This window comes from Girardinichthys multiradiatus, chromosome 19 (assembly GCF_021462225.1).
Source record: "Girardinichthys multiradiatus isolate DD_20200921_A chromosome 19, DD_fGirMul_XY1, whole genome shotgun sequence".
Lineage (NCBI taxonomy): Eukaryota > Metazoa > Chordata > Actinopteri > Cyprinodontiformes > Goodeidae > Girardinichthys > Girardinichthys multiradiatus.
In genome coordinates, this window is record NC_061811.1 from 5,779,561 (window position 1) to 5,807,466 (window position 27,906).

The window sequence follows — 27,906 nt, forward strand, 5'->3', positions numbered from 1 at the left end:
GACTGGGGAGAAGGAAATGCCAAAATGCCAGAAGTCCAGTGTCAAGTACCCACAGTCAGTGATGGTCTGGGGTGCTGTGTCAGCTGCTGGTGTTGGTCCACTGTGTTTTATCAAGGGCAGGGTCAATGCAGCTAGCTATCAGGAGATTTTGGAGCACTTCATGCTTCCATCTGCTGAAAAGCTTTATGGAGATGAAGATTTCATTTTTCAGCACGACCTGGCACCTGCTCACAGTGCCAAAACCACTGGTAAATGGTTTACTGACCATGGTATCACTGTGCTCAATTGGCCTGCCAACTCTCCTGACCTGAACCCCATAGAGAATCTGTGGGATATTGTGAAGAGAACGTTGAGAGACTCAAGACCCAACACTCTGGATGAGCTAAAGGCCGCTATCGAAGCATCCTGGGCCTCCATAAGACCTCAGCAGTGCCACAGGCTGATTGCCTCCATGCCACGCCGCATTGAAGCAGTCATTTCTGCAAAAGGATTCCCGACCAAGTATTGAGTGCATAACTGTACATGATTATTTGAAGGTTGACGTTTTTTGTATTAAAAACACTTTTCTTTTATTGGTCGGATGAAATATGCTAATTTTGTGAGATAGGAATTTTGGGTTTTCATGAGCTGTATGCCAAAATCATCCGTATTAAGACAATAAAAGACCTGAAATATTTCAGTTAGTGTGCAATGAATCTAAAATATATGAATGTTAAATTTTCATCATGACATTATGGAAAATAATGAACTTTATCACAATATGCTAATATTTTGAGAAGGACCTGTATACTGGTGACAAAATGAAAAAAAAAACTGCCGTTATTGGCTGTTCTCGCAGGATTAGTGGGCACTACTGCATGAAAACCAAACAAACTTGTGGAATGGTTAAATATACAAGTGGGAACATACAAGATTTTCAGCAATTATAAAATAGCATTTCATTGCTGTGATGCCAATAAAGGCTATTCTGTTGATTATTGGATCGGGGCTGGAGGATGGCGTTGAGGGGTGCGGGGTATGGGGTGGGGGGCTGTGTCCTTGGATGTGGGGTCACTGGCATTTGGATCGGCTGAGCGGCGATGGTAGAGCTGAGCTAGATAATGTTTCTCCTTGGGTTATCGTTGCAGTGGCGGTAGATTATTTTTTCTTAAATATTCAGCCTGTAATGAGAAAACAATGAATTACTTTAGATAGCCACCATAGATGGCAAATAAACACTTAAATACTGCTTTATGAAAATCTATGTTTAATATATTACATGATCTAAAACTACTAAATATGTTCAAGAGAATATTTTGTTACAATTCATTAAGTTTATAAGTTATTAAAGATGTTATTTCAGCAGAAATATGTCTGCATTTCTGCAGAATGACTGGAAGCAAACGGCTGATTACCTCCTCTGTACAAAGATGGCGCTAGTCAAGATCAAAGCGCAAATAATCGGGAAAGTTAAGTTTTGTCACTTCCGGCTGCCCCTGCCTTTTACCACGAGCAGCCCCGTTCCTCTTTCTTTTCGCACATCATGGCGGACCGGTTCAATAAGGTGAGCGAGTGCTGCGGAGACATAAACTGTGTTAATTCCTCTTTCGAGTCGATTGTTTTTCGCCTGTCATAGCAGAGCAGCAGGGAATAATTATATTTTGTTGGTATGATACCTGTTTGGTTCTTTGTTTTCTCTAAAATGCTGTATTCTCAGGGTAATGACAGAAAGTTGGCCGTTACTGTGAACATGCCTTCCATCATGGCAGCTTCCTTTGCGAGGCAACAGTGTTGGCTTTTCCATCTAAACGTTTTCTCTAATATAGGAAAGCGGACATGGAAACTTGATGTGATTAAATTGGGTTTTATATTAATACAGTTGCGGTGCGTTTTTGCACTAAGCCTCTGAAATGACTTTCCAACTCGCTATGTGGGCAATGCTAATGTTAGCTTAGCCGCTCTGAGCGTTCATTTATCGGCTCCTTAAAAACTAGACAAGTTAGTAAAGTTTTACTATTATCATAAACGATTTCATCTGAAAGAGCATTAAAATAATTTTTGCTTGTAGTGAATAGTGCTATTTTTTTTAAACATAAAATTCTGGAGCAGTTCGATCTCAATTTACATGGTTTTGACCCTAAATCACAAATTTGAGATTGCAATGGCAACGTTTAACGATTTATCACGATTGTTCTTGCATTTTATATTTTTACAATCAAGACGGGAACAAATATTCTGTGTTCAAACAAAGGGATCTTCAGCTCTTTATTTTTGTTTTAATTACATTTTATGGTTACGTCCTGAAATTGGGTGAAAATTAAATGTTTCTTGACATACAATTAGCTTTTCCTTTCAAATTTTTCTCAGCTCAATACGTTAACATGCTGTCATTTAGATAAACATTCAAACAGTGGATAATGAATCACATTCTGAGTATTAAACTCAAGTTTAAAAAAACATCCTCATCAAGTAGTTAAGCCTGCAGTGTTATCGGTATAATCAGTAACGAATAAAAAACAAAGTACAGATGCTAACATGCCTATTCAAAGCAGGCTAAAATAAGTCCTCTAGCATAGCATTGGTTTGCGTAAATAATTTAGCATCTAAGTTTAGTGGTTTAAGCAGGTCCGCTCATCTTTGAGAGCTACCCTCCTGGAACATTTAAATGTGTCCCTTTTCCAACTTGCTTATTTACCAGCAGGCCTTTGCAGACCTGAATGACATGCTGAGAGAATTCAGCAATTTGATTTATATGTTGCTAAAAATGATTAAGCAACTAAAGTTAATTTTTGATATCTTTCAGAGTTCGTTTAGTGGAAAAAATCTTGTGACTTTGTTTTCTGCTCCCACAGGTTCTGCTAATAGATGGCAGGGGCCATCTACTGGGCCGACTTGCTGCCATTGTGGCTAAGCAGGTCCTCCTGGGTATGTTTTTTTTTTTTTTTTTCTGTTGGTTTTTGTAATCCAATTAAATTGTACGACTTTGTTTAGTTTATTTGCATATTTTTGTGTTTTTCAGGGCACAAAGTGGTGGTGGTGAGATGTGAGGGCATCAACATCTCTGGCAACTTCTACCGTAACAAACGTAAGTAATGTCTGTTGAACTTTCAACGTTTTCATTGGATGCTTGTCAGTGATGTTTTATCCAATGTTATTTGAGTTTCATTGACCATGAGAATACTTTACATGCACTACCATCTGAGACATGAGCCCTGTTAGAGCAGTGATAGTTGCCTTGTTAATTTGACTGGACTTGTAACCTGCTGTATAATGTGCCTGATGACAGTGAAGTATCTGGCTTTCCTGCGCAAGAGGATGAACACCAATCCCTCTCGGGGACCCTACCACTTCAGAGCTCCTAGCAGGATCTTCTGGAGGACTGTTAGAGGTGAGATGGGGAAATGGGGCTGGGTGTAAATATGTGATGATTTGACATTGCACAGGTTGCTTGACAATGATGAGCCTTTTTTTCCCGAATCTGATCTTCCATTGATGAGCCAAACATTACGGATCTGACTGCTGAGTTGAGCATCAGTGCTACCTCTGTGCTTGCATACTTGTCTGACATTAAAAGCTCTCGTCTCTTTGCTTTTAAAATGTGTTAAAGTAACATTTGTTTCTATTTAGGAATGCTGCCCCACAAAACCAAGAGAGGCCAGGCTGCCCTGGACAGGCTCAAGGTGTTTGACGGCATCCCTCCACCCTATGACAAGGTGTGCCAATATATTTTTTATTGACTTTGTGTTGGAAGTCTGTGATGATGCAACTCTTAACCCCCTTAACTGAGTTTTAAGTGAGAGAGAGAGAAAAACACACCTGAGACTTGTCTAGATATCTAGATACAAAATGTTTTTTTTTTTGTGTGCTAATTTTGGGATTGGTTTTGCAGAGAAAGCGCATGGTTGTCCCAGCTGCTCTTAAAATTGTGCGTCTGAAGCCCACTCGTAAGGTACAGTATTTGATTTGCTTTTCAAATTGAGTTCTTTAACCAAAAACTAAACGGATGGCTTAAAACAATTGGTTGATGTGTCTTGTTCAATGTAACGAGATTTTTCATGTATTCCTTAGTTTGCCCTCCTTGGGCGTCTGGCGCATGAGGTTGGCTGGAAGTACCAGGCCATCACAGCCACTCTGGAGGAGAAGAGAAAGGAGAAGTCGAAGCTCCGCTACACCAAGAAAAAGACAACAATCAAGCTGACCAAGCAGGCGGAGAAGAACGTTGAGAGCAAGATTGCAAAATACACAGACGTTCTGAAACAATATGGTGTTCTTGTCTAAGCTCATTGGCCAATAAAGTAAAATAAATGTTTAGAAAAGGCTTCTTGGCTTTTTTGTGTATATTTTATCGATAAATTTGTACTTCTATGTGTTTAGTAAACATTTGGTTTTAATTTTTTTGGTTTAAATGATTTTTGGAGTGCTTGTTGGATTCAGCAGGTGTCATTGGCAGGAACCAATCACATGCATTCATGATATTAAATCTGACTCCTTTTTATATAGCAGAAACATGGTTATGATTACACTCCATGCAGTATCAATGGAAACCTGCCAGACTTTATTTATGAGGAATTCATATCAAATTATTTAAAGCTCATTGTTTGATGCAAATCTTATCCTATTACCTCACATCGACTAGTTCTGATGCCCAAGCATAGAAATGTTATTAGATTGAGCTTTACACATTTATAATTCCTTGTGGTCCTACAGTGGGTCTCAAATGTACATCTCCATTATTCCTGGCTTTGGAGATGTGATCCATCCTTTCATAACTTCATAGCCTGGTTATGTAATTGTGCACAACCTGAATCTAGCACTTTATTTAAAGCACCTTTTGGTTTAATTTCAGCATTCAATGTTTCTTGGAAGACCTTTTGAAAGAAAAGGCTGCTGTCTTCAATTTCCGCTCTAAGTCCTGAAATAGAGCTCCTTCAGGCTCTTTTCAGCCTCCAGGTTTAGTGTCCTTTTATTAAATTTGCAGAGATGTCAAGTTTTTAAATGTTCTCCCGTAATTCCTCCAGCTGTTGATACTGAGCAGACTAATTCTTTAGGACAACACAATTTTTGATCCATTGTTACCTTTGGAAATTTTCTTGAGCTGCAGGATATAAAGATCAGGAGAATCCTGCGAAGACAACGGAGCTTGATTTTGGATTCGTCACATCCACTAAATCTGACAGATGTGAAAAAAAATATTAGCTGAGGGAGTGCACCCCTAATGCAACATGGTTATTCCCTCATGTATTCCCCCAACAATGTGTTTTTTCTTAGTTGTACAGGATAAATGTGATATATTATGGTTTCACTTTGTACATCACAAAAATGCCTCCTTTTTCCAGGAGGTATACACTTGGGAGATCCAGTATATTTCATTTTCTGGATGCATGGAAATAACTTGTATTTTCCAGATATTATTCCCTATCCTATCAATTAAAAAACTAGATGCTGTCTTAATAACCAAGAGGGAAATTGTCTGTCCATCCATCAGTCATTCTTACTACTTTGCTTCCCTTTTGTTTGGATCCATACAGGAACTAGAAATACTATAAATCCACAGTGAACCTTTTTATTTCTAGTTTAAAATGAGCTGAAAGTAGCTGATTAGGGATATTACTAAATTCTCAAACTTGCGACCTTCCTTGTATTACCAGCAGAGAGCAGCATTGTACTTCCTGTGGCAGTTATCAGTTGACTGATTTTCAAGATATTAATTTGAAACATGCAGTCCTAAAAAAGTACTGTAGCTTGGTTTACCTGGGTTCACTTTAGTATCTAAGAGTATTTGTCAAAACAACAATAAAGCTCAATCCTATCCGCAAGGTCTTTGGAGCAGTAGAAAGTCTTTAGATATCTGTTTTAAATATGAATTTTCCTGGCTTGGCTGATTCTGTGTTGAAGGTATTTGGACTCCACAGACTCTGGTTATTAGAAAACCTCTGCAGTAAAATGCCCAGGATGGCTCGGTATTAATTGGAACCGTTACATGTGGATCTCCTGGGAGAGACTGGATGGCTTTCAGCGGTCTTCTGTATGTCTTTACAGCTGAAAGTAGGACAGGCTCTGAAGTTATCAGCCATTTCAATTACTCTCCTATTAACCACACCTTAATATATTTCTATAGATAACTAAATGGCTTTTCCAAACCTCGGACAGCGTTAATACTTTCGTCTCTGTCAAAGTCTTTTGGTTGTTCTAATGATTTTTAACATTAATTTACTTAGGCCATAAAGATTTTACTAACTTATTCAGGCCTGGTAAAGGGACACACATGTTCCCATCTTGTAAAAGTGGCTTGCAAAAAAATAGTAACTTTGCAGATTTGGTTAAATTTACAATTTCTTTCCAATGTCAAGCCACTAAAGGAGCTACTGCTGCCAGGAACTCTTCAGCTTTTCTTTAACATAGAAAGTACACCCTGGACCGGTGCTTCTGTGTTGTTTCTTTGTATGGTCTGTTTTCTCAAATCTTCTCAAAACTTTTTACCACTTGACATAAAAAAGTGAATATACATCGTCAATAATACTAACTTTGAACTATAAATTGTCTCTATGTAGGACTTAATTGACTATATATTTCTGGATGATTTAATTTCTTATGAACTGGCACCATATAAACAAACTGAATTGAATATTTGTGTGTTGATTTGAATCTGAACTGAGACCTGGTAACTTGAATCAACTGCTTCTGTGGACCACAACTGGAGAAGATCCGATTCAGTTACAAGTTCTTGCGTGTACTTTATGATCTGGAGACTGAATGTTTTACTTTTTTCTTTTTCCAAAGTAGCTAAACTCAGTCAGATTGGATGTGAAAAAAAGCCTTTGGACTTTGACTGGGCCATTCTATGACAGAAATATGCTTTGATCTAAACCATTTTAACTCTGGCTGTATGTTTAGTGTCGTTATCCTGCTGGAAGATGAACCTCTGCCCTTAGCCTCAGAAAAATATCCCCATAGTATAATGCTGCCATCGTCTCTGGGGATGGTATGTTTAGAGTGATTTGCATTGTTTTCTTTCACACACTTTCTCATGTGTTCCAAAAAGTCGAATATCTTTGCTGTGTTGCCGTCACAGCTTGTAGCAGACATTGATCAGTTTTCTTTTAACAAAAGCTCCCTTCACAAAACCCTTCAAGGTAGGATTAAGGCTCGTTTAGCCATCTCTGTATGTTTTGTGAGAAGACCGACGTGGCAAGTCAACCCACCCTAGGTATGCCCCTAACATGTCAAGCTAGATAGACCCAGATGTGCACCGGCTGACTTCTATAGGGGCGAGCTGGGTCGAGGAAGTTATATAGTGATGATGAATGGTTTGTTGGGCAAGCCAGCAGCAGGATTTACAAGCGTAAATAATGGATGATAGATCCGTAGATAATAGATGGAAATGTTTTGTGACCCATAGAGACAGGTGTTGTGCAATAATATGCTTAAGTTATTTAAAATTCAATTAGCTCCTGCTACTTGGATTGGTATGCAGGAAGGAGTGCGATGCTGGTGGTTCCTACACTGTCATCCTTCAGGCAGGGGGAAAACATCTTCACTTATAGACACCGTCTCATCTGGAGAAATCTCTGGCTCAGATTCCTTTTCTGCAGAAGCTCAGAAAGATAGGCTATGGACCTTGTCTTGATTACAACTTTACCCTGGATGCTGGAACAGCAGAACATTACTTAACTGTTGGTTGTCCTTCAACTGGCACGTACACGAACACTTGATCTGAGTCACATTGGGGTCCCAGGATTCTTTGAAGTAGACAGTCTTACCTGCCGGCGAGTTTCAAAGACCTTTGGTTTTGCGTGCTGCCTCTCCTTTAGCTGCTGGGCAGCAGGATAGAGAACGAGGTGTAGCCGGAGAAATGTTTTGCTAGTGGCTAAATGAAATTACAAGGATTCCAGCTGTGACTCCTTCTTCCTGGACTGGACTAAAAGAAGGGTAATGCTGAATTTAAAGATGCAGTTTCCCACCAGCGTCTTTGATTGTGTACAGTTCAATCCATGTTTTCATCCCGTAGGGAACAACGCAGGTGCCAGCTCCCCCGCTACCCTGTGCAGACAAGCAGGTGTAGACAATGGATGAGTGTATGATCGGATGTTTGGTGAAATATGTTTCTTCTTGCCACCCTTCCATGAAAACAGATCTTTGGATGTCAAACTAATAGTTTTACCCGATTATGTAACTTTTGAGAGAAATGTGTTGCCCTGGCGTTTTTTAAGGCTGTCATAGTGAGTGGAGCCTAATACCAATGCACACCACCCTTTTCGGCTTTTTATAAAAGAAATTGAAAACATTATTTTGTTCTACTTTATAATTACACATCTTTCTTTTGGTCTATCTCATGAAATTGTAATGAAATACATTGAGCAATGCTTTTGTAATGTGACAACAAGGTACATGAAGTTAACCGCATTATAAGGCTACAGCTCCGCAGTCATTATGGTAGTCATCACTTTCCCACCTTCATGGCTTGAAGTCCCTTTTTAACTTTTGTTCATTCCTTTGTGTGGCATTATTTTCTCTTATTGACTTTTAGACCCGAGATGGCAGCAGTTAGTACACAATTAAAACCTAAATAAAACAAAGTCACTTTAAAGTGTTCCCCAAAGGCTCCTCTAGATTGATTTTGGGATCTCCTGAGGCGTCCAAAAGGAGTGCCTCTGCTGCCTGGTTGGTGGCAGCTTAATGATGACGTCTAAATGAAGCAATCAGACAGGATTAGAGTGGAAAATTGATCCTTTAACGGCCAACTAACAGTATGACACAAAGAGGGATTTCTAACCTTTATGTTATATCAATAGTGGATATAGTTTTAATGCAAGATGAGACAAAAAAAACCCCAAAATAGTAGGGTTTATTTTAGATCTGTGTGTTTGTACGTGTTTTTAGCTACCATAAAGAGTGAGAATCAATAGGGTGCATGTTGCATGTGGGTGTTATAGCACCTTTTTATTTTGACTGACTAAAATGAGGAGACATATCGGTCGTCTTTCCAAACATAGCAGATGGTCTCGTGAGGATTTCTTGCACCCCAACAAAGCTTAAGATACAACCCGTACATCCTGTGTTTGTCTGTTTCCTCTCTGTTATTCACCATAAACAGTTGTGTGCCCCATAAAAAGCTGTCGCCCCGAGAATCACAGCCAATCTGATGCCTGTCTACCTGCGTTAACTAAGGATGTCATGGCTCCTCTAAACAGATGGAGACATCACTGGCGGCTGCAGAGATGGGATCTTTGGCTGATTGTGCCTGCTCTCTAATCACAACAGCTGAAACAGATTGAGGAGACCATGATTGTCTGAAACAGCTCCTGCAGGCCTGGCCCGTTAGGAATACAGACAGCCCTCCACGCTTTCCTGAGGTGGCATGCTGAGGAGACGTGGAAAAGAAAGAAAATTACAGTTTTAGAGACATTTTGGATCATTGTGGCTATTTTTGTTTGGGAATGAATCTAAATCTAGTCTGGTAGTCTACCTCCCTTTGAAGTACTGTGCAAAAGTCTTACGTCGCTCATTATGAAATCTGTCACCAATTAGAGTTGTGGTCATTATGAATGTCATATTAATGTGGAGCTTTTAATGATGCCTTTGAATTATTATTAAAATTTCTCTTAGCAAGTTGCAGAGAAACCTTATTTTTTGAAGTCATTACTGGGCTTCTGGTGAAATTTTGACTGGATGTTTGACCCGTCTTCTTATCTGAAATGTACAGGTTATTTATTTTCATTGGTTTTCTGGAACAGACTAAGCTTCTAAGCGTAATACAAACATTTTCATTGGTCAAGCCAAAACCTTGATGATATCCTGGTATCCATTTTAAAAATATTCTTTATGTGTGTCGGGGGTCATTGTTCTGTTGGAAAACTCAACTTATCTGCTGCCTCCAATCAAAGGAAGTTAGCTAGGATGTTCAGAGACTACTAACCTCCAAAAGTCAAGCCTGCCATGAACTGGAAGATGCTGTGGAAAATCAGAGGTCAGTTCAGAAGCTCAATGTTAGTCTGCCTCGTCCCTTCTAAAACCACATTGGATGTGTTTGGGATGATTGAGCTTTTGGAACATCCAGTCTTGTCCAGGTTTCAACCATTTAGCTGTTGAGTGGAAGTGACATTGAATAGTTTAGAGGTAGTTCTCTTTCTTTATTATTTGCAGTGAAACAGACCCTCATCATGATGCTGCCACCACCATACCTAACAGTCAGTACAGTGTTGTTAGGTTTAAAGACTAACACTGACTCCTCCCAACATCCTTCTTTTGAGTGTGACCAAACAGCTCATTCTTCATCTCATCAGACTGAAAAATCAATGCCCAGATGACTCTGAGTTTGTTCATGTGGGCAGCTGCAGGTTTTAATCATTCTTCTACGTGCCGATTTTGGGGCAGGGGCTTCCTTCTTAGTCTGTTCCCTCTCAGTCCTGTGTCAACTGTCTTACTTACTTACCCAATACTTTAAGTTATAAAACAATAAAATGCTTAATTAAAAGCTTCATATTTGTGCATATGTTTATGTAAACTAGATTTGTTTGCACTTACAGAAGAAAACATTTACACCCTCATGGTGATTCCTGATTCATTGTGGGCTTAGCTGAATGACCCTCTGAAGGATGATGTATCCCTCATGGCTTCTCTCAGGTCGCTCATAGATGTTTTTTCTTTTATAGACGAGAGTTCAAATACTCTTCACTTAGAGTTTGTCATTTTTAGGGCGTAAACTTATTTTGCCCTAATTTATCCAGTTTGTGGATAATTTGGGCTGGAATGTGAAAAAAAAGCATGGATAGCAAATTAGACATAAATTTAAATAAATAAAAGCTGAGTCTATTTTAAGCAGAATTTATTGAGTTTATTTACCTTTTCTATTCTTTACACCGTAACACAGCTTAAAGATTAAACCTCTGTAACCTGATGTTTCATTACTGGGAATTCAGCACACTGTGTGTGACAAATGAGAATGATTAAAAGGTTTTCCTTCATGCCAGCATGAACTGATTGGTTTCTTAAGCTTCTATCAGATGTCTCAGTAATGCCCGAGCCTGCCTCAAAATTATTCTGTTGAGTCATTATTGAACTAGAGATGGCTTTAAAATTAGATTAGTAGCGAGGAGCACGTCAGAGAGCAGCATTTTAATATCTAATTTAGTCCTGATGAAAGCAGTCTGTATTGTGAGACTATGCAGAAGTGTTCCAGAGGAGATTTGGCCTCTTTGAGCCAATACCCAGTATCTGCTAATTTCGCCCTGGAATGAGGACAAATTATTCTCAGTCTCTCAGGCTGCTTAAAGAAGTGAGAAAAAAGCAAAAGAAAAGTGTACAGATAGAGTTAAGTCAGCTGTATAGGAGGCAAATTGGAAAAGCACAAACTTGACAGAGTGTGCATGCATCCATTAATAAGTAGTTTAGACGGAGTGAGGGTTTTTCATGCTATTTATGTAGCTCCAGTTATTGGTCTGTCCGGCTGTACAGCATTGAGAAAGATACAAAAATGTTTCATGTTGTCATTTTAGCCTCATAATGTCCCAGGGTACGTGGAAGGATCTCTTTTATGTGTTTTGTGTTTTTAAAGACCATCATATACCTTATATGTTTTTCATGCTTTTATAAATATGTTAGAGTAAGAAGAAAAGTGCAAAGGAAATGTTGTGTCTTGGCACCGATGAACCCAGTTCTCCGGGTAATTGTAAGGTTAATGCTTCAACCACTCACAGCAACACACATTTTCAGCAATTAAATGTAGCCAGTTTATTATATTAGGTTATATATCATCATAAAGTTATGTAACATCACAAAAACAAGTCAGACATTTGGGATTAAAATCTTTATTTCTGCCCAAGTCTGACAGAAAACATAATGAGACATAATGTCACAAATCCATTCAATTAAATGAGAATTTGTTTTTAAATTTTTTACAAGTTGTTGAAGAGTTCATCTTCTCATAAATGTGTGGTTCTGAAACAGAGCAGTGAAACGACAAACTTCACATATTTCTTGCTGTCCCAGTTTAACAATATGAAGATTAAGACTGAAGGCAAACTAAATGTTTAAGTCTGTGAAAAGGAGAAAAAAAAAAGTTTAGCATTGAGTCCAAATAACATGTACAACACTGTACAACCAAGACCATTTAGCAAGAATGTTGAGTTATTGCTAATTTTGTTCAAAGAAAGTCAGTCAGTCAGTCATTTTCTACCGCTTATTCCATAGTGGGTTGCGGGGAAGCTGGTGCCTATCTCCAGCAGTCTATGGGCAAGAGGCGGGGTACACACTACACTACACAACAAATCAGAAACTTCTGGCGGTGGCCATATTTCTAACAGACTGGAAGAGCAACAAGCTAAACAATTTAACAGTATTTAAAAATACTGCAATATTTACTGGTAGCTTGCACTCAAACAATTCCTAAACAACATATTTGTAGCTGATATTATTTAATATTGATAGCATCCATTCTTTGTTCATTAGGGTCCTGCAGAGCTGCTCTCCTTCTCTGACTCCTTCCAGCATCATCGTAGACAAATTGACAGCAGCTTTCTGATTGGCTAGGCAATTATCTGCTAATTAAGCCAGTCTGCAGACTTGACTCACCTTTCAAAACACCCATTGTATACACAGATCTACTTGGTTTCAGCCAGATCTAAATTCCTGTACATGTTGGCTGGGCAATGAGCAAGTTAAAGTTGTGAACTTAATACTAATATGGAAAAGTTGTTGAAAGAATGAACCAAATATGTTTAAAATTGAAAAATCACCAACACCACTAAAGGTTGAGATTGAATTGAATGTAAAGTTTAATTTATTGTGGTATGGTGCATCAACGAAAAGCAAAGGTTTGAATACTCTTCATTGCAGTAATTTATAATGCTGAATAATTTCTAAAAGATAATCAATTATTGGTTGTAATATTTTTTTGTCTTATTGCTTCAAAGTGCAGATCATATATACAGTAAAAGAGCCAGACAATTTTTGAAGCCGCACCTCCCTAAAACAGAAATACAATACCACATACAGGGGTTGAACAATGAAACTGAAACACCTATCATTTTAGTGTGGGAGGTTTCATGGATAAATTGGACCAGCCTGGTAGCCAGTCTTCATTGATTGCACATTGCACCAGTAAGAGCAGAGTGTGAAGGTTCAATTAGCAGGGTAAGAGCACAGTTTTGCTCAAAATATTGAAATGCACACAACATTATGGGTGACATACCAGAGTTCAAAAGAGGACAAATTGTTGGTGCACGTCTTGCTGGAGCATCTGTGACCAAGACAGCAAGTCTTTGTGATGTATCAAGAGCCACGGTATCCAGGGTAATGTCAGCATACCACCAAGAAGGACGAACCACATCCAACAGGATTAACTGTGGACGCAAGAGGAAGCTGTCTGAAAGGGATGTTTGGGTGCTAACCCGGATTGTATCCAAAAAACATAAAACCACGGCTGCCCAAATCACGGCAGAATTAAATGTGCACCTCAACTCTCCTGTTTCCACCAGAACTGTCCGTCGGGAGCTCCACAGGGTCAATATACACGGCCGGGCTGCTAGAGCCAAACCTTTGGTCACTCATGCCAATGCCAAACATCGGTTTCAATGGTGCAAGGAGCACAGATCTTGGGCTTTGGACAATGTGAAACATGTATTGTTCTCTGATGAGTCCACCTTTACTGTTTTCCCCACATCCGAGAGAGTTACGGTGTGGAGAAGCCCCAAAGAAGCGTACCACCCAGACTGTCGCATGCCCAGAGTGAAGCATGGGGGTGGATCAGTGATGGTGTGGGCTGCCATATCATGGCATTCCCTTGGCCCAATACTTGTGCTAGATGGGCGCGTCACTGCCAAGGACTACCGAACCATTCTTGAGGACCATGTGCATCCAATGGTTCAAACATTGTATCCTGAAGGCGGTGCCGTGTATCAGGATGACAATGCACCAATACACACAGCAAGACTGGTGAAAGATTGGTTTGATGAACATGAAAGTGAAGTTGAACATCTCCCATGGCCTGCACAGTCACCAGATCTAAATATTATTGAGCCACTTTGGGGTGTTTTGGAGGAGCGAGTCAGGAAACGTTTTCCTCCACCTGTATCACGTATTGACCTGGCCACTATCCTGCAAGAAGAATGGCTTAAAATCCCTCTGACCACTGTGCAGGACTTGTATATGTCATTCCCAAGACGAATTGACGCTGTATTGGCCACAAAAGGAGGCCTTACACCATACTAATAAATTATTGTGGTCTAAAACCAGGTGTTTCAGTTTCATTGTCCAACCCCTGTATTTATAAGAGCAGCGCAAGACTGCCACTTATTTAAAAAAAAGTTTCCAACACGAATATTTTGAAAACTTATTCATGTTGGATTCACAAAAATCCAATTATGTAAAAAAGAGTGGATGATATTCTTTAAATTAAATCCATAAAGAAACTTTTCCACCAAAAACAGCATTTCTCTGTTAGAAACACTCTGTAAAACAGGTGCAATCTTGTCCACAAGAGAAGCGACAACCAAAAGATGAGCGACAAGAACATAACACAGTTTATGCCACAGCAATGACAAGTAAATCTTGTGGTGTCAGCAGCAGGACCGTTAAAAGCAATTCAGTTCAATTCAGTTTTATTTATATAGCACCAATTCACAACACATGTTGTCTCAAGGCACTTCACAACAGTCAGGTTCATACATTCCAATAATAACTAACCATTGAACAGTGCAGTCAGATTCAGTTATTTATTCAAATTGGATAAAAAGTTTTTCTATCTAAGGAAACCCAGCAGATTGCATCCAGTCAGAGACTCGCAGCATTCCCTCCTCCTGGATGAGCATGTAGAGACAGTGGACAGTCACTGGCATTGTTTGTGAATTTTTGGGAAAATGTGTTGATGGTGGTTTTTAGGTTTTAAATGTCCTTGATCAATACAAAACATTTGATTAAGTCCCTGCATTGAGTTACTAATTAAAATCTCTCCAAAAGTTCCTGCTGCATGTTTACTCACTTTAACTAGCTGCAGCTGTGTCTTGTTTTTTCTCAGTGTCTGAGCCAAATGAATGTCAAATTGTATATTTTAACTTTACATTCAAACCACCACACATGTAACATAGGCTTCAGGTGAACCTTTATTGCTAAACATGTCTGTGTTATGAAACTAGCTGCAGATGGATTTACAGAGTTTAAGTGGTAAGTTAGATGTTTCCCTCAGAATAAAGTTTTAACAGCTATGTTACTTTAGTTCAATTAAACCCTCAAGAGAAAAACTCAGACTGATTATAGTGTTGACAGATTAGACTTTCAGCTGCTTCCATTCACTGCTGCTATATTCTACTCAACCACTGCTTGGTTTGCTAAGATATTCTGGTGGCCCAATCGTTTGCAAAATTGGGGGTACCAACTCAAGCCCTTGCCCATCAGAATTACAATACTGGAAATATGCCTTGCTTAATGCTGTCAGAATTTCTTTCTATACTGATTTATACAAAGGGTCTTCGGTTGAGGTTATATTTGTAAATCCAAACATAGCTTACTTGTACTTTTGGTGTAAACAAACTAGTCAGTTCCAGCCCACACAGAGCCAACTGATGGCAGGTCATCAGTACATTTGAACAAACCACATTTTGCATGATATATGTCAGGTGTGAAGTAGTAATGCATTCTTACAAACATGAGGTGCAGCAGGGCATGTCTGTGTCTTGTTTATATTCACTGACCCCGGGTGTAATTGAAATGATGATTTAGAGCGGGAGCGGTGCAACTCGATTCTCTCTGTCATTCTGAACTCATTACAGCCATTCAAACACGAAAGGCAGCTGGAACAGAAATCGGCCATTGCAGACTGCTGTTGGGTTTGCAGGGCCACAAATTGAATTTAGGATCCGAAAATTACCTGTCAGAAACCTTTATCAACTCCTATTTAATGAATCACAAGCAAAACACACAGATTAGCTTAAAACACAAAAAAGGGGCTAAAGTAAAATGTCCTTGAGCAACACAAAACCCTGCAGTAGCTACAGAGAATTGGCACAAAACCAATTTGAGTGCAAGTGTCTCATGGTAAAGTGCAAAAAAGATTAAAGAAATCTTCCAGTTTTTATCTGATTGCATAACACATTTTTAAACATGTCAATTCAGCAGTCTTGTAGCTCTAATCAATAAGACACTAAAACAAACATGCCTCCTGCTGCTCATTAGTGCACAGCAAGTGATGCTCAGTAACCTGCACTCTTGGGGGCTTCATATACTGTACACTATGTGCTCACATTATTTAACAATGTGCTCGTGAGCACTTTCATGTTTTGCATGAAAAAACATTTATATTCACTGGTCAACCTAAGATTATCTCAGAGCCAAATTCAGAAAGAGAAGAAAATAGGGGAAGAGAGACGTCACATGATTTAAGTGACAGTGATTAAAGCTGGTTTCAATGAAGACGACTAGAGGGCGTGAAATGGTTCAGGGTGATAATGGTTAGCATCTCTTAGGGGGCCTATTATTAGATTTAAACTGCTGCTGTACAACCACCTATTGATACAACCTACAGAATATTACAACCTCATACATGAGTTTATAACAAACTACAGCATTGTAACACACGTCAAGTCAGAAGAAGAACTAAATTATGAATAAGTTTAGTAAAAAATGGAAATTTAAAAGAAGGAGGTTTTAGTTTCCTTATTTACTGGGAAGAGCAAGCAAGATGGTAGCCAAGGAAAGACAGGTTTCATTTAAGTGTTTAAAAATAAATTACAATAAAATGTAAAAAAAAAAGAAAAAAAGAAAACAATTGTGCTAAAATACAAGAAAAACATGCAAACACTTTCACCCTCTGACATCCGCCACACCAAAATCAAATGTGCAATCAAGAATCACTATCAGTATCTAAACTAGATGTTGTTCTTGGTGGTTTTGAAGTCCACCAGTTTAAGGTGGACTGGTTGTTAAACTGGTTGTGGGTGTTTAAACTCCTGGGAAAAGGAACATCTTTCAGTCCACTCAGCTGAGAAAATCAATAAATCAAAAATCAATCAATAAATCAATCAAGAAATTCCTTCCTCAGATTAACTGATGTGCACCACACTAATGAATCCTCACAGCCTTCACACCTTTAATCCCTGACCTAACACTGCATTCTAAGTGCCAGGTTGCTTCCCACTGAGCTGTAGACCTGATTCCAAAGTTGAAGCTTAACGTAGATCTTATATACCATGAGTCATTGTTCTGCTTTAGATGTAAACATCTTCATGTGATTCGGTATAAATGAACTCATTTCAATGTCTTCAGTGACACTGTGATAATAATGTCAACCTGTGGAAAGAGAATATTTTTTCAGTTGAAACCGAAAGAATAGTAAACATTACATATTTGTGCTGTGCTAGTGTTTGCTATTCTTTCGGTTTTTAAATATTTAGGCTGTACATGCTGTGCACTGACGAGACACTTTCTGAATACCAGCAGAGATGAAGTTTAGTTTGTTTTTGTTAAAAAGGTTTTTTCGGCATGAATCACAATTTCCTTCCAACAACAAACAGCACCTCCCAAATCTTACCTTCAGGCAGATGCAGTTGATTTAGATGGACAATTTTCTTATCTTATTAGGGCACATTTTTATAGATAATGTTATTTTATCATGTATTAACCAGGTTTCTTCATTTATCTTAATTTTGCAGTAAATAGAACCACAAACATCCAATATCTTTATTCAGTAAGAGTCTTGGGCTAGGAGAACAATCAAAACAGTATGGATGACCCTTTTTATGTTTTGGATTCCGTACATTTAACCAAGTAGGTTGCACTAGTTAAGAAATACATCTATCCTAAATGGATGCTCTGAAAGGTGACACACATTATTAGGAAGATATTTATATATAGTGCTGAACAGTTTTGGGACATTTGACTACAGATAGTGAGTACCACTGTACACATATTTGTGAAGAAAGTGCTTAGATTTGTTTACTTGCAACTGTGCTGTGAGCTGCTCGATTGCATTTCCAACTGAACACAGACTATATTCAAGAAATTATGAATTAGATCACCAAGGCAATATAAAGCTACATTGGGAAGCTGTTGTCAGAAAACTGAGTTTGAACCACACGTCTATTTCCATTTCCTAAAAAAATGACTGAAAATCAGAATAAAACCTTTATATTTATCCGTCTTCCTATAGAGACATAAGACTGATTATTTACCCACTGGAAAAATTTTTAAACTGTGTTGATTTATGATTTTCGGGTACCGGTGAAAGGGCATCAGGGCCTGAGTTTGTATATTTAGCACATTTTACCTTTTAAACAATGGAAAGTAAAGTATTTGACAGACAAATTATCACATAGCCTGCAGTTATAATTCTAATCTAATATTGTTCACACCACCATGTTTCTCATAAGCCTCTTTCAACCATAAGTCCACAAAGCTGTGAAGACGAGCCCCTCTCTGAGCTGCCTCTGGCCATTCATAAATCACAAATCAAGCCAGCGATGAAGCACACAAATGTGAGTTTATAAAAATCCAAAAGCTTCTGGCCCAACTTCCAAGGTGAAACAGAAAGGAGCAGAAATCCCTGAATAATACCAGAAGCTGAAATGTGTTGTCCAGGTCTTGAGGGAGCAGAACAGCCCTAGATCATCACACTACCAACAACATGTTTGAAAGTCAGTATGATGAATTTGTTCAGAAACTCTGTGTTTGTTCTACTGTCATGATCCAGTTGTGTCAGGTGTTTTGAGTTTAATTCCTAGTCTCTGTTTCCTCAGTTTCTTGTTTATATTTACTTGGTGTTGCCATTTGTATTTCTTCCTTTGCATACTTATTTCCTAGATCATTCTTATATATTCAGATTTCTTAGTTTGATTCTTTCCAGTATTTCAGTTCAGCGTCTGTGTTCATTCTCTCTCCTTTCATTGATTTCAGCTGCTACTCCTGATTGCTCTCACCTGCTTGTCATGCCTTCTCTTCAGTCTCTCCCAGTATTTAAACTGTTGGTTGTCATTGCTCTTTGCTGGTTTCTCCTGTTACTCTGTTTCATGGTTCATGTAATATGGCCTCTGTTGTTTTGTTCCGGATTCAACTACCTGCCAGGTTCATGCTCTGTTTCTTTAAAAGAGCTTTCTTTGTATGTTTTTGGCTTTATTATTATTAGATTTTTAAACAGTAGGCAATTTGAAGAATGGCCATTAAAGTTGATTCTGGTTCTAAAATTGTGACTCTGTCCATAATGTTTTTATATTACACATTTCTCTGTTGAAACATCAACTTCACATGGTGGAGAGTTGAATCTTACAACAGTCCACCCTCCTTCATGGACAGGATCTCAAGGTGCAGTGATGGAGAAGAGCTTGAGAATGCCAGAGTGTTATCTTTGCTTTTTGCAGGTTATATGTTTCTGTTGGCATCATCAAGCCATACCTTCAGCAAAGTGTAAAGCAGCCAGGAAGAAACAAGTCTCTCTGACTCTGGGGCCTTGCTTCTTAACTAGAAAAATCTTGAATGGTTCATCTAGGGTGGGGTCAGTCTCTGCCTCAAGTGGAGGAGTTAAAACATCTTGTTCATAAGCGATGGAAGGATGGAGTGGGAGATGGATAGATGGAGGTGGTTTTCAGGGCACATCCCAGTGTGCAGAGACCTCAGGGTGGAGCCACAGTACATGTAAAGACTGTTCTGACCTGGAAATGCCTTAGGAACCTCTAGAAATTGCTGACCTCCCCCTCCCCACCTTATTTCAGATAAACAGAGGATGATGGATGGATGGATTTATAAATCTTGGATTTTCTGTAACAATGAGTGGCATATTTTTCTTGCAGTTCAAACTAAATATTCAACCTTTGAAGGACAAAATTGACAAGTTAAACAACTTTACAAAAAATTAATCACTTTATATTTATAGTCAACTGGGAGAGGAAGGCTCAGTCCAACAGAGTATGGATCATGAGAATTCAGAATAACAGTTTAACCCTGAGAAAGAAACAGCTCCACATAGGAAACAATATGGAAAGGAACTGCAAATAGGACCGCTCAAGGTGACTTTGGAGGGATCAGATCCCTTTCCCCCACAGAGGTGATGCAATGTAAAAGAAGGTCCTCCCCATGCTGACTGCATACAAAGCAAGAACAAAGACCTCTGTAGCAAAGCTGTTGTGCAACACAAAGAAAGAGAGAAGATCTTTAAAGAAAACTGTACAAATGAGGAACTGTAATACTTCTGTCAACCCTTTTGTACAAACAAGTAAACAACAAGTTTATTTTGGTTCTGCATCGATGCCTAACCTTTTAACATCTTTTTAAATTCTGTAGCCCTTCTGATGCTGCCTGGCTTCACACTGATGTGCAAAAAGCCAGAACTATATGAAAACTGACAGATAGAAACTGTTTTAATTTTAAGATAAAATCTGTTTTGATTCTTGGATGTGAATTCATAGATGAAGAGTGTAAAAACTAAAAGGCATAAAAGTGCATGTTATTTTCTGCGTGAAGAACTGCCGTTAAATGGGATTCTTATGATGGTGCAAGCCTGGGGTTTTAAATAGATGACTGTCAAATGACAAAGCATTTATGCTGGAGCTATGTGAAACAAATGTATTTCACATGGATTCAGTGTTTTTGCCAGAGGCGTTTGGCTTTTCAGCTGGATCTCCAGTCTCTGTCAGCAGGACCAATGCCTTTAAACAGGCGTTTTAACAAGTATGCAGGGATATGTCTGCCCCGCTCAGCAGATCTCTGCATAGCAAGTAAACCATTAGAGCTTCAGATGCAAGCTTCATGCACACAAATTCAGATGAACCAATTGGGCCGAGACAAATCCAGAACAAATTCTGTCTAATGTCTAATAAATCAACCTGAACCCTGCTCTTCAACTTGAAAAAAAATCATATATCTTCTGTCTGATTTGGCTGGTAAATTTGAGTGAAGTTGTTCTGTAATGAGGAAGGTTCTGAGTCAGACTGGTGCCGTCTCGGAGAAATATAGATGCTGTACTGTTTGACTGTCATCCTCAGAATAAAAAATATGTAAGAAAGAAGAGAAAGACAATGCACATACAACACATCCTCAGCTGGTTTGCTGTCTTGTAGCTTACAATGCTTTTCAAACCCATTTAACTTTTGGGACGGTTTTTATATTCCAGACTCATCCAGACTACTACCAACAGTCTGGACGAGTACACAGAGACTGTGACTTCCTACATCAGCTTCTGTGAGGACAGCTGTGTACCATCATGCACCAGGGTGAATTACAACAACGACAAACCCTGGTTCACAGCCAAACTCAGAAGGTTAAGACTGGATAAGGAAGAAGCCTTCAGGAGTGGAGACAAAGACATATACAGAGAGGCGAAGTACAAGTTTGGCCAAAAGCCCCCCACTCCATTAACGACCGACACCTCGCCAACGACCTGAACGAGTTCTATTGCCGCTTTGAAAGACAAAGGGACAGTCCTGCAACCATCCCCCACGACACCCCCCAACAGCTGCAGCCACAATCCACCACCCCCACCTCCCCAACCTCAAGAGGGGCCTTGGCACCTCCAACCCCTACCCTGAAGTTCCCCCCCACCAGCCCCCTACCCACGCCGGGGACGGCTCTTTCCATCCAGGAGAGGGACGTCAACAAACTCTTCAGGAGACAGAACCCCCGGAAAGCTGCTGGACCGGATTTCAAGTCCTCCACCATCGTCCCTGTTCCCAAGAAGCCAAGGACCACAGGGCTTAATGACTTCAGACCAGTCGCCCTGACCTCTGTGGTGATGAAGTCCTTTGAGCACCTTGTGCTCTCACACCTAAAAGACATCACCGACCCCCTCCTGGACCCCCTGCAGTTTGCCTACAGAACCAACAGGTCTGTAGATGATGCAGTCAACCTAGCCCTTCACTTCATCCTCCGGCACCTGGACTCCACAGGAACCTACGCCAGGATCCTGTTTTTGGATTTCAGCTCTGCCTTCAACACCATCGTCCCAGCTCTGCTCCAGGAGAAGCTCTCCCAGCTGAGTGTGCCCGACTCCACCTGCAGGTGGATCACTGACTTCCTGTCTGACAGGAAGCAGCGTGTGAGGCTGGGGAAGCACGTCTCTGACTCCCTGACCATCAGCACCGGTTCCCCCCAAGGCTGTGTTCCCTCTCCTCTGCTCTTCTCCCTGTACACCAACAGCTGCACCTCCAGTCACCAGTCTGTCAAGCTTCTGAAGTTTGCGGACGACACCACCCTGATCGGACTCATCTCTGATGGTGACGAGTCCGCGTACAGATGGGAGGTGGACCATCTGTTGGACTGGTGCAACCAGAACAACCTTGAGCTCAACGCTCTAAAGACAGTGGAGATGGTTGTGGACTTCAGGCAGAACCCAGCCCCACCTGCCCCCATCACCCTCTGTGACTCCACAATTGACACTGTAGAATCTTTCCGCTTCCTGGGAACCATCATCTCCCAGGATCTCAAGTGGGAGCCAAACATCAGCTCCCTCATCAAGAAAGCCCAGCAGAGGATGTTCTTCCTGCGGCAGCTGAAGAAATTCAACCTGCCAAAGACTATGATGGTGCACTTCTACACAGCCATCATTGAGTCCATCCTCACCTCCTCCATCACCATCTGGTACGCCGCTGCTACAGCCAAGGATAAGGGCAGGCTGCAGCGTGTCATTCGGTCTGCTGAGAAGGTGATTGGCTGCAGTCTACTGTCACTCCAGGAACTGTACACCTCCAGGACCCTGAAGCCGGCAGGGAAGATTCTGGCTGATCCCTCCCACTCTGGTCACAGACTCTTTGAGACTCTCTCCTCTGGCAGGAGGCTGCGGTCCATCCGGACCAAAACCTCACGCCACAAGAACTGTTTTTTCCCATCTGCCACCAGCCTTGTTAACAAAGCCCGGAAACCACACTGACACTCTCCCTTTCCCCCACACCCCCCCTTTTTTGCTGACAGGACACCTGTAACCTGTAACTCTATGCGTTACATTAACGCTCAGCTTGGACTCCTGCCATACTTGCACAATGATCATCTGCACTGTTGTACTGCTCTTGCATCTTATACTGCTCTACATTTACTCTCACTCACTTAAAACTGTGCACATATATTTATATTATATTGTAGATATGTTTATACTGTTTAATTTGTATTGTATTGCACCGACTACGACAAAACAAATTCCTTGTATGTCCAAAAATGTACTTGGCAATAAAGCTTTTCTGATACTGATATGAAAAATCAAAATGGGGTGCCAGCCTGGTAACCCTTCTGACAAAATTGTTGTATTATTGTAACATTTCCCTTAACTGTCAAATAAGGATCATACCTACTAATGAAGTTGACCCCTTAACAGCTTTGAATGACAATAAAGATTGTTTCTTTTCTTTTTTTTTTTTGGTTTTTCTCACACACACACACACACACACACACACACACACACACACACACACACACACACACACACACACACACACACACACACACACACACACACACACACACGATAGATAAACCCCCCCACCCAAAAAAAAGAAACATATTCACATATTCAGTTTTGTATTTTGTAAATATCCAAAAATGAAAATGAAAATTAAATGTCCAATGGTCTTTTCTTCTCTTCCAGAATCATGTGGGAAAAGCCTCCTATACATATAATGCCCCGCAGCAAAAAGAAGTCTCGTGTACTTCTCAGTCAAGCAGAATCAGGAATCCATGACCTGTCCACCCAGGTAGCGGCACACCCCCAGAATCCCCAGCACCCAGTCAGCGAGAGCAATGAAGCAGCCCCGTCCACAATCAGATCCAACCTGCGATTGCAGCTTCGTGCATGAAGTAGAACTATTAGCCGATTAGCACAGGTGAGGGATTACACAGCCTCAACTTTAAGCTCAATACCTCCAACTCTGACTCACAAAACTGGCAGAACCGTGCCAGATTGTTTTGTTTTTTCTTCACCGCACTCCATCAAACCGCCACTTCCTTTTAAAATGAAAAGAGGAAACGAGCATGATTACACGGCCAAGTTCAAGGCGTGACTTTGCGTACTCAGTGACGTCAGGACGGGAGGGGCCGAAGAAAGAGAGAAACAACTTTTCCCTACATTTTGTTGCATTACAAACACAAATTTTAACGTATTTTATTAGGATTTTATATGATAAACCAATACTAAGTAGTGCATAATTGTGCAGTAGAAGGCAAATAATACATGGTTTTCACTTAATTTAAACAAATAAGAAACTGAATAGTGTGACATGCATTTAAATTCAGCCTCCCTGAGCCAATATTTCATTAAACCACAATTAGCTGCAACCACAGCTGCAGATGTCTTTACCAGCTTTGCATATGTAGAGGCTGAAGTTTTTGCCAGTTCTTTTTGCAAAAATAGTTCAAGCTCAGTCAGACTGGATGGGGAGCCTCTGTGAATGTCAGTTTTCAAGTCCTCACTTGCATTCTCAATTATATTTAGGTCTGGACTTTGACTGGGCCATTCTACCATATATAATGCCTTGATCTAAGTCATTTATTTGTAGCTCTGGCTCTATGATGAGGATCGTTGTCCGGTTGGAAGGTGAACGTCCAACCCAGTTCCAAGTGTTCTGGAGTCTTTAACAGGTTACCTTTCAGGATTTTTCTGAATTTAACTAAATGGATCTTCTCATCCACTCTGACTTGTTGTGTTTTCATGTGTTCAGGATGTTGTGTGGTGTTAGTTTTCCTCCACACAAAGCCTTTTGCATATGTTGGGACCCAGCTATGGATTTCAACAATAAACTCCGGAACAGACTTTTCTGGAACTTTCAAAATAAATTGCATTTAACTGACTTCCAGCAACTGAGGAAAAGGGGGTAGCAGCAGACTTCCCATGACGCCTCTGTCTGAATAAGAGCACCCTCTCTCCAACAAAACGACCTCTTCCACACCGGTGTTCATCGGGATAGGAGGGGAACAAAGTGCGCTAATGTCTTTTGCTGGCAAAAAGACAAACTCTTCAAACTGGATCCAAGAGTGTCATAAGATCACGTGATCATATGCACAAGTTAAGAATGAGTGAAGCACTGTTTGTGTACCCGGTGATTTCATTCATAAAGAGGGGAAATTAAGGTATAAGCATTGCTGACTTTCTCTCCAAGCCCTGCAGAAGCAAACGGTGTTCGAGAGAAGCCCCTGCAAAGACGCGGTCTCCCAGTCTGGAAGGAAGACAGCAGAGACCTTGTTAACCCGTGTGGTCAGCGGACAGGACGGGCCGCCCAGCTACAGCTCCGGAGGTAACCCTTTTGTTCACAGAGCGAACGCACCTTCAAACCCCCGCGAAGCTACTGAGATTAGCTGAAAGCTAACCGCTTGTTGACTGTGGACGTTTCTTCAAACTTCGTCCCTTGGACAACATTTCCTCACCATGGTCAGAGGTTAGGTTTGGGCAGAATAACAGTTAGGTTGAAATGATCTGAACGTTTTCTTTCTATGAAGTTTGGTTTTGTTTGTGTGAAACTCAGCTATCTTAGTGCTAGCAGGCTATCTGCAGCACACATGTCCTGTTTGTGTTCTGTGTTTGTGTTTTTAAAGTTAAGTCAAACTTTTCTTGAAGGGTGATTTTATACACAGAAGATTGCGCATAACGCGCCGTCCGCGCTTATGCATTTTAACCCTTATATTAACCGAGGTATTTTAAAGGTATGTGTTTGTTTCTGGTGCTAAGCTATTAGCTTCTTTTGTTAGCTCAACGCTAACCGGTAAGAACACGTGCTTGCTGCTACAGAATATTTAACAGAAAGGTTGTTAGTTTCAAGCTAGTGAATAATAGTCCCTAAACATTATTTCACTAAATCTGATAACTAAGTAAACATCATCAAGCCCCATTTCTCCAGAAAGATTTGGCTCTTTCCAAAATATTCCCTTAATAATATTTCTTCAAATATTATTTCAATAAATAAAGGCAGCTAATGAGACACTGTTGAGAATTAGTCATCCAGAAGGTTGGTTTTATTCAGCAGATCATTAATTAAAACATTATTTTATTAAAATATTTTACCTGATCTTGCATTGTGAATGGTTGTCTAAACGTTTGCTGATTATTGCCTAAGTTGGTTCCACTCTTTTGGTCATGGTTTTCAATCATCTTTAATCAACTTGTTTATATTGTACATAGCCCATTAGTCTTCATTATTCTTTAATTCTGCTTGGTAGTTTAGTTGGATTGTTTTAGCAAAGTAAAGAGTTTGTTGATTGAAATACGTTTGACTTTGAGTTGACTTATTTTTGTTAATAAATTCTTGTATTTTAAGAAATTGTGTGAATTCATTCCATATATGTGCAGAGTTTATGCTGTTCAATAATGTCAGAGCTTGTCTCACACCTTTCTATTTTGTCCTAATACCATCTCCTTAACGGGGCTGGTATTCACAGGACAACCCTTAACAGACCAAAATATTATTAGATAAAATATTAAAATATTAATGTTAAATATTAAATAATATTCTCAGATTCATAATCACAACACATATATTCAAAAGAGTTCAATTTTGGTCTCATCTGAGATGCGCACCTCCGTCCGAATGTTTGCTGTGTCTCCTACATGGTGTGGCAATCTGCAAACAAGACGTCTGATGGTTCTTGTTTAATAATGTCGTTTTTCATGCCCCTCTTGGATGGCCATATTGTGGTAGGTTTACAGTTGTGCCATCCTCTCTCTATGTTCAAGGATGGAGTGGGAGATGGATGGTGGTTTTCAGGGCACATCCCACTGTGCAGAGACCTCAGGGTGGAGCCACAGTACATGTAAATGGTAAATGGCCTGTACTTGTATAGCGCTTTATCAAGTCCCCAGAGACCCCAAAGAGCTTCACACTACATTCAGTCATTCACCCATTCATACACACATTCACACACTGACAGTGGTAAGTTTGATGAACAGAGCTCTGTGAGATGTTCAAAGCTTGGGAAGTTGTTTTAGGACCTAACCCTGCTTTAAACCTCTCCACAAATCTCTCCCTGACCTGTCTGCTGTGTTCCTTGGTCTTTATGATGGAATTTGTTCTCTAATTTTCTCTAACAAACCTCTGAAGTCTTCACAGAACAGCTGCATTTTTATGATGTCAACTGGTTTCAGAATGCAAGGGGCTGAATATGCCTGCACACTGCACTTTTCAAAATGTTATTTGTTAATCGTTTTGAAAATTATATATCATTTTAAGAATAGGGAATAGAAGAACAGAAATATCCTTTATTGTCCCACAATGGGGAAATTCAGGTGTATCAGCAGCAAAGTAAAAAGCAGAGTAAGTAGTTGCCTGTACAATAAAAGAAAATAAAATTTTACAACATAAAGAAACAGAGATATTTTACAGTTATTAAAAAAGCCATACTCAGATTAAATGAAATTTGCAACCCAGAAGAGTGATTTAGCAATTTACAAAAAGTGCATTTGTAATTGTGTATGAGAAAAACAACAACAGACTACAAGAAAAGGTAACTGTGCCAGAAACAGCAGGGATGTAAACAGCTTTGTCAGGATCTGTGCCATGTCTGTTTGTTTGGTGCTGTTTACTATGCTTAACCTCTAGATGGCGTGGAACCTGGATGAGAGGTGACAGGTGTTTTCTATTTCCCTGATTACCTGTTGAGGAATATTTAAGGAGAAGGCTGCCAGCAACTCACTGCCAGAGTGTTGCCTTTAGTGGTACAGCTTTAGCCACATTACCTTTGTCTTGTCCTTGCCTTGACCTTTTGGTAATCAGTGTCTGTTACCTTGCAGGATTACCTGAACCTGACTTTGCCTTCTGCATTGAACTCTGCCTGGATTACCCTCTTCTGGAAAGAAGCGATCCAGCTCCATGAACAAAGACTCAAGCCTCTTGCTACTTCGTTTGATCACACCGGCTGGCAGCCTCCTGATTTCTTCGCTTCTTGGATCACCCTTCATGAACCCTGTCCACCCTCCTCCATCCACTGCACCAACTTCAGAAACTCTTGGACCAGCTAACCATCCTGGCACACCAGTAT

At 40.1% G+C, this 27,906-nt stretch overlaps 1 protein-coding gene and 2 non-coding genes across 3 annotated transcripts; all 3 read left to right on the forward strand.

Moving 5' to 3' along the window:
• The first annotated feature begins 1,458 nt into the window (after window positions 1–1,458).
• Window positions 1,459–4,297, forward strand: rpl13a (ribosomal protein L13a). Its single transcript, XM_047392973.1, has 7 exons — window positions 1,459–1,543; window positions 2,832–2,904; window positions 2,999–3,064; window positions 3,266–3,367; window positions 3,607–3,692; window positions 3,869–3,928; window positions 4,048–4,297. The coding sequence occupies exons 1-7, from the start codon at window positions 1,523–1,525 to the stop codon at window positions 4,255–4,257; spliced, it is 618 nt and encodes a 205-aa protein (XP_047248929.1). The 5' UTR covers window positions 1,459–1,522; the 3' UTR covers window positions 4,258–4,297.
• LOC124856070 lies at window positions 3,106–3,187 on the forward strand. The gene has a single exon (XR_007035243.1). It is a non-coding gene; the product is annotated as a small nucleolar RNA Z195/SNORD33/SNORD32 family (small nucleolar RNA).
• On the forward strand, window positions 3,429–3,505 carry LOC124856072. Its single transcript, XR_007035246.1, has one exon. It is a non-coding gene; the product is annotated as a small nucleolar RNA SNORD50 (small nucleolar RNA).
• Window positions 4,298–27,906: the final 23,609 nt, after the last annotated feature.

What these genes read in the sequence shown, in the direction of transcription:
- rpl13a (XM_047392973.1), top strand. Translation starts at nt 1,523, where the DNA reads ATGGCGGACCGGTTCAATAAG. An exon ending in CTTCTGGAGGACTGTTAGAG is followed by an intron (nt 3,368 to 3,606) that starts GTGAGATGGGGA and finishes GTTTCTATTTAG; the next exon opens with GAATGCTGCCCCACAAAACC. An exon ending in TCCCTCCACCCTATGACAAG is followed by an intron (nt 3,693 to 3,868) that starts GTGTGCCAATAT and finishes TTGGTTTTGCAG; the next exon opens with AGAAAGCGCATGGTTGTCCC.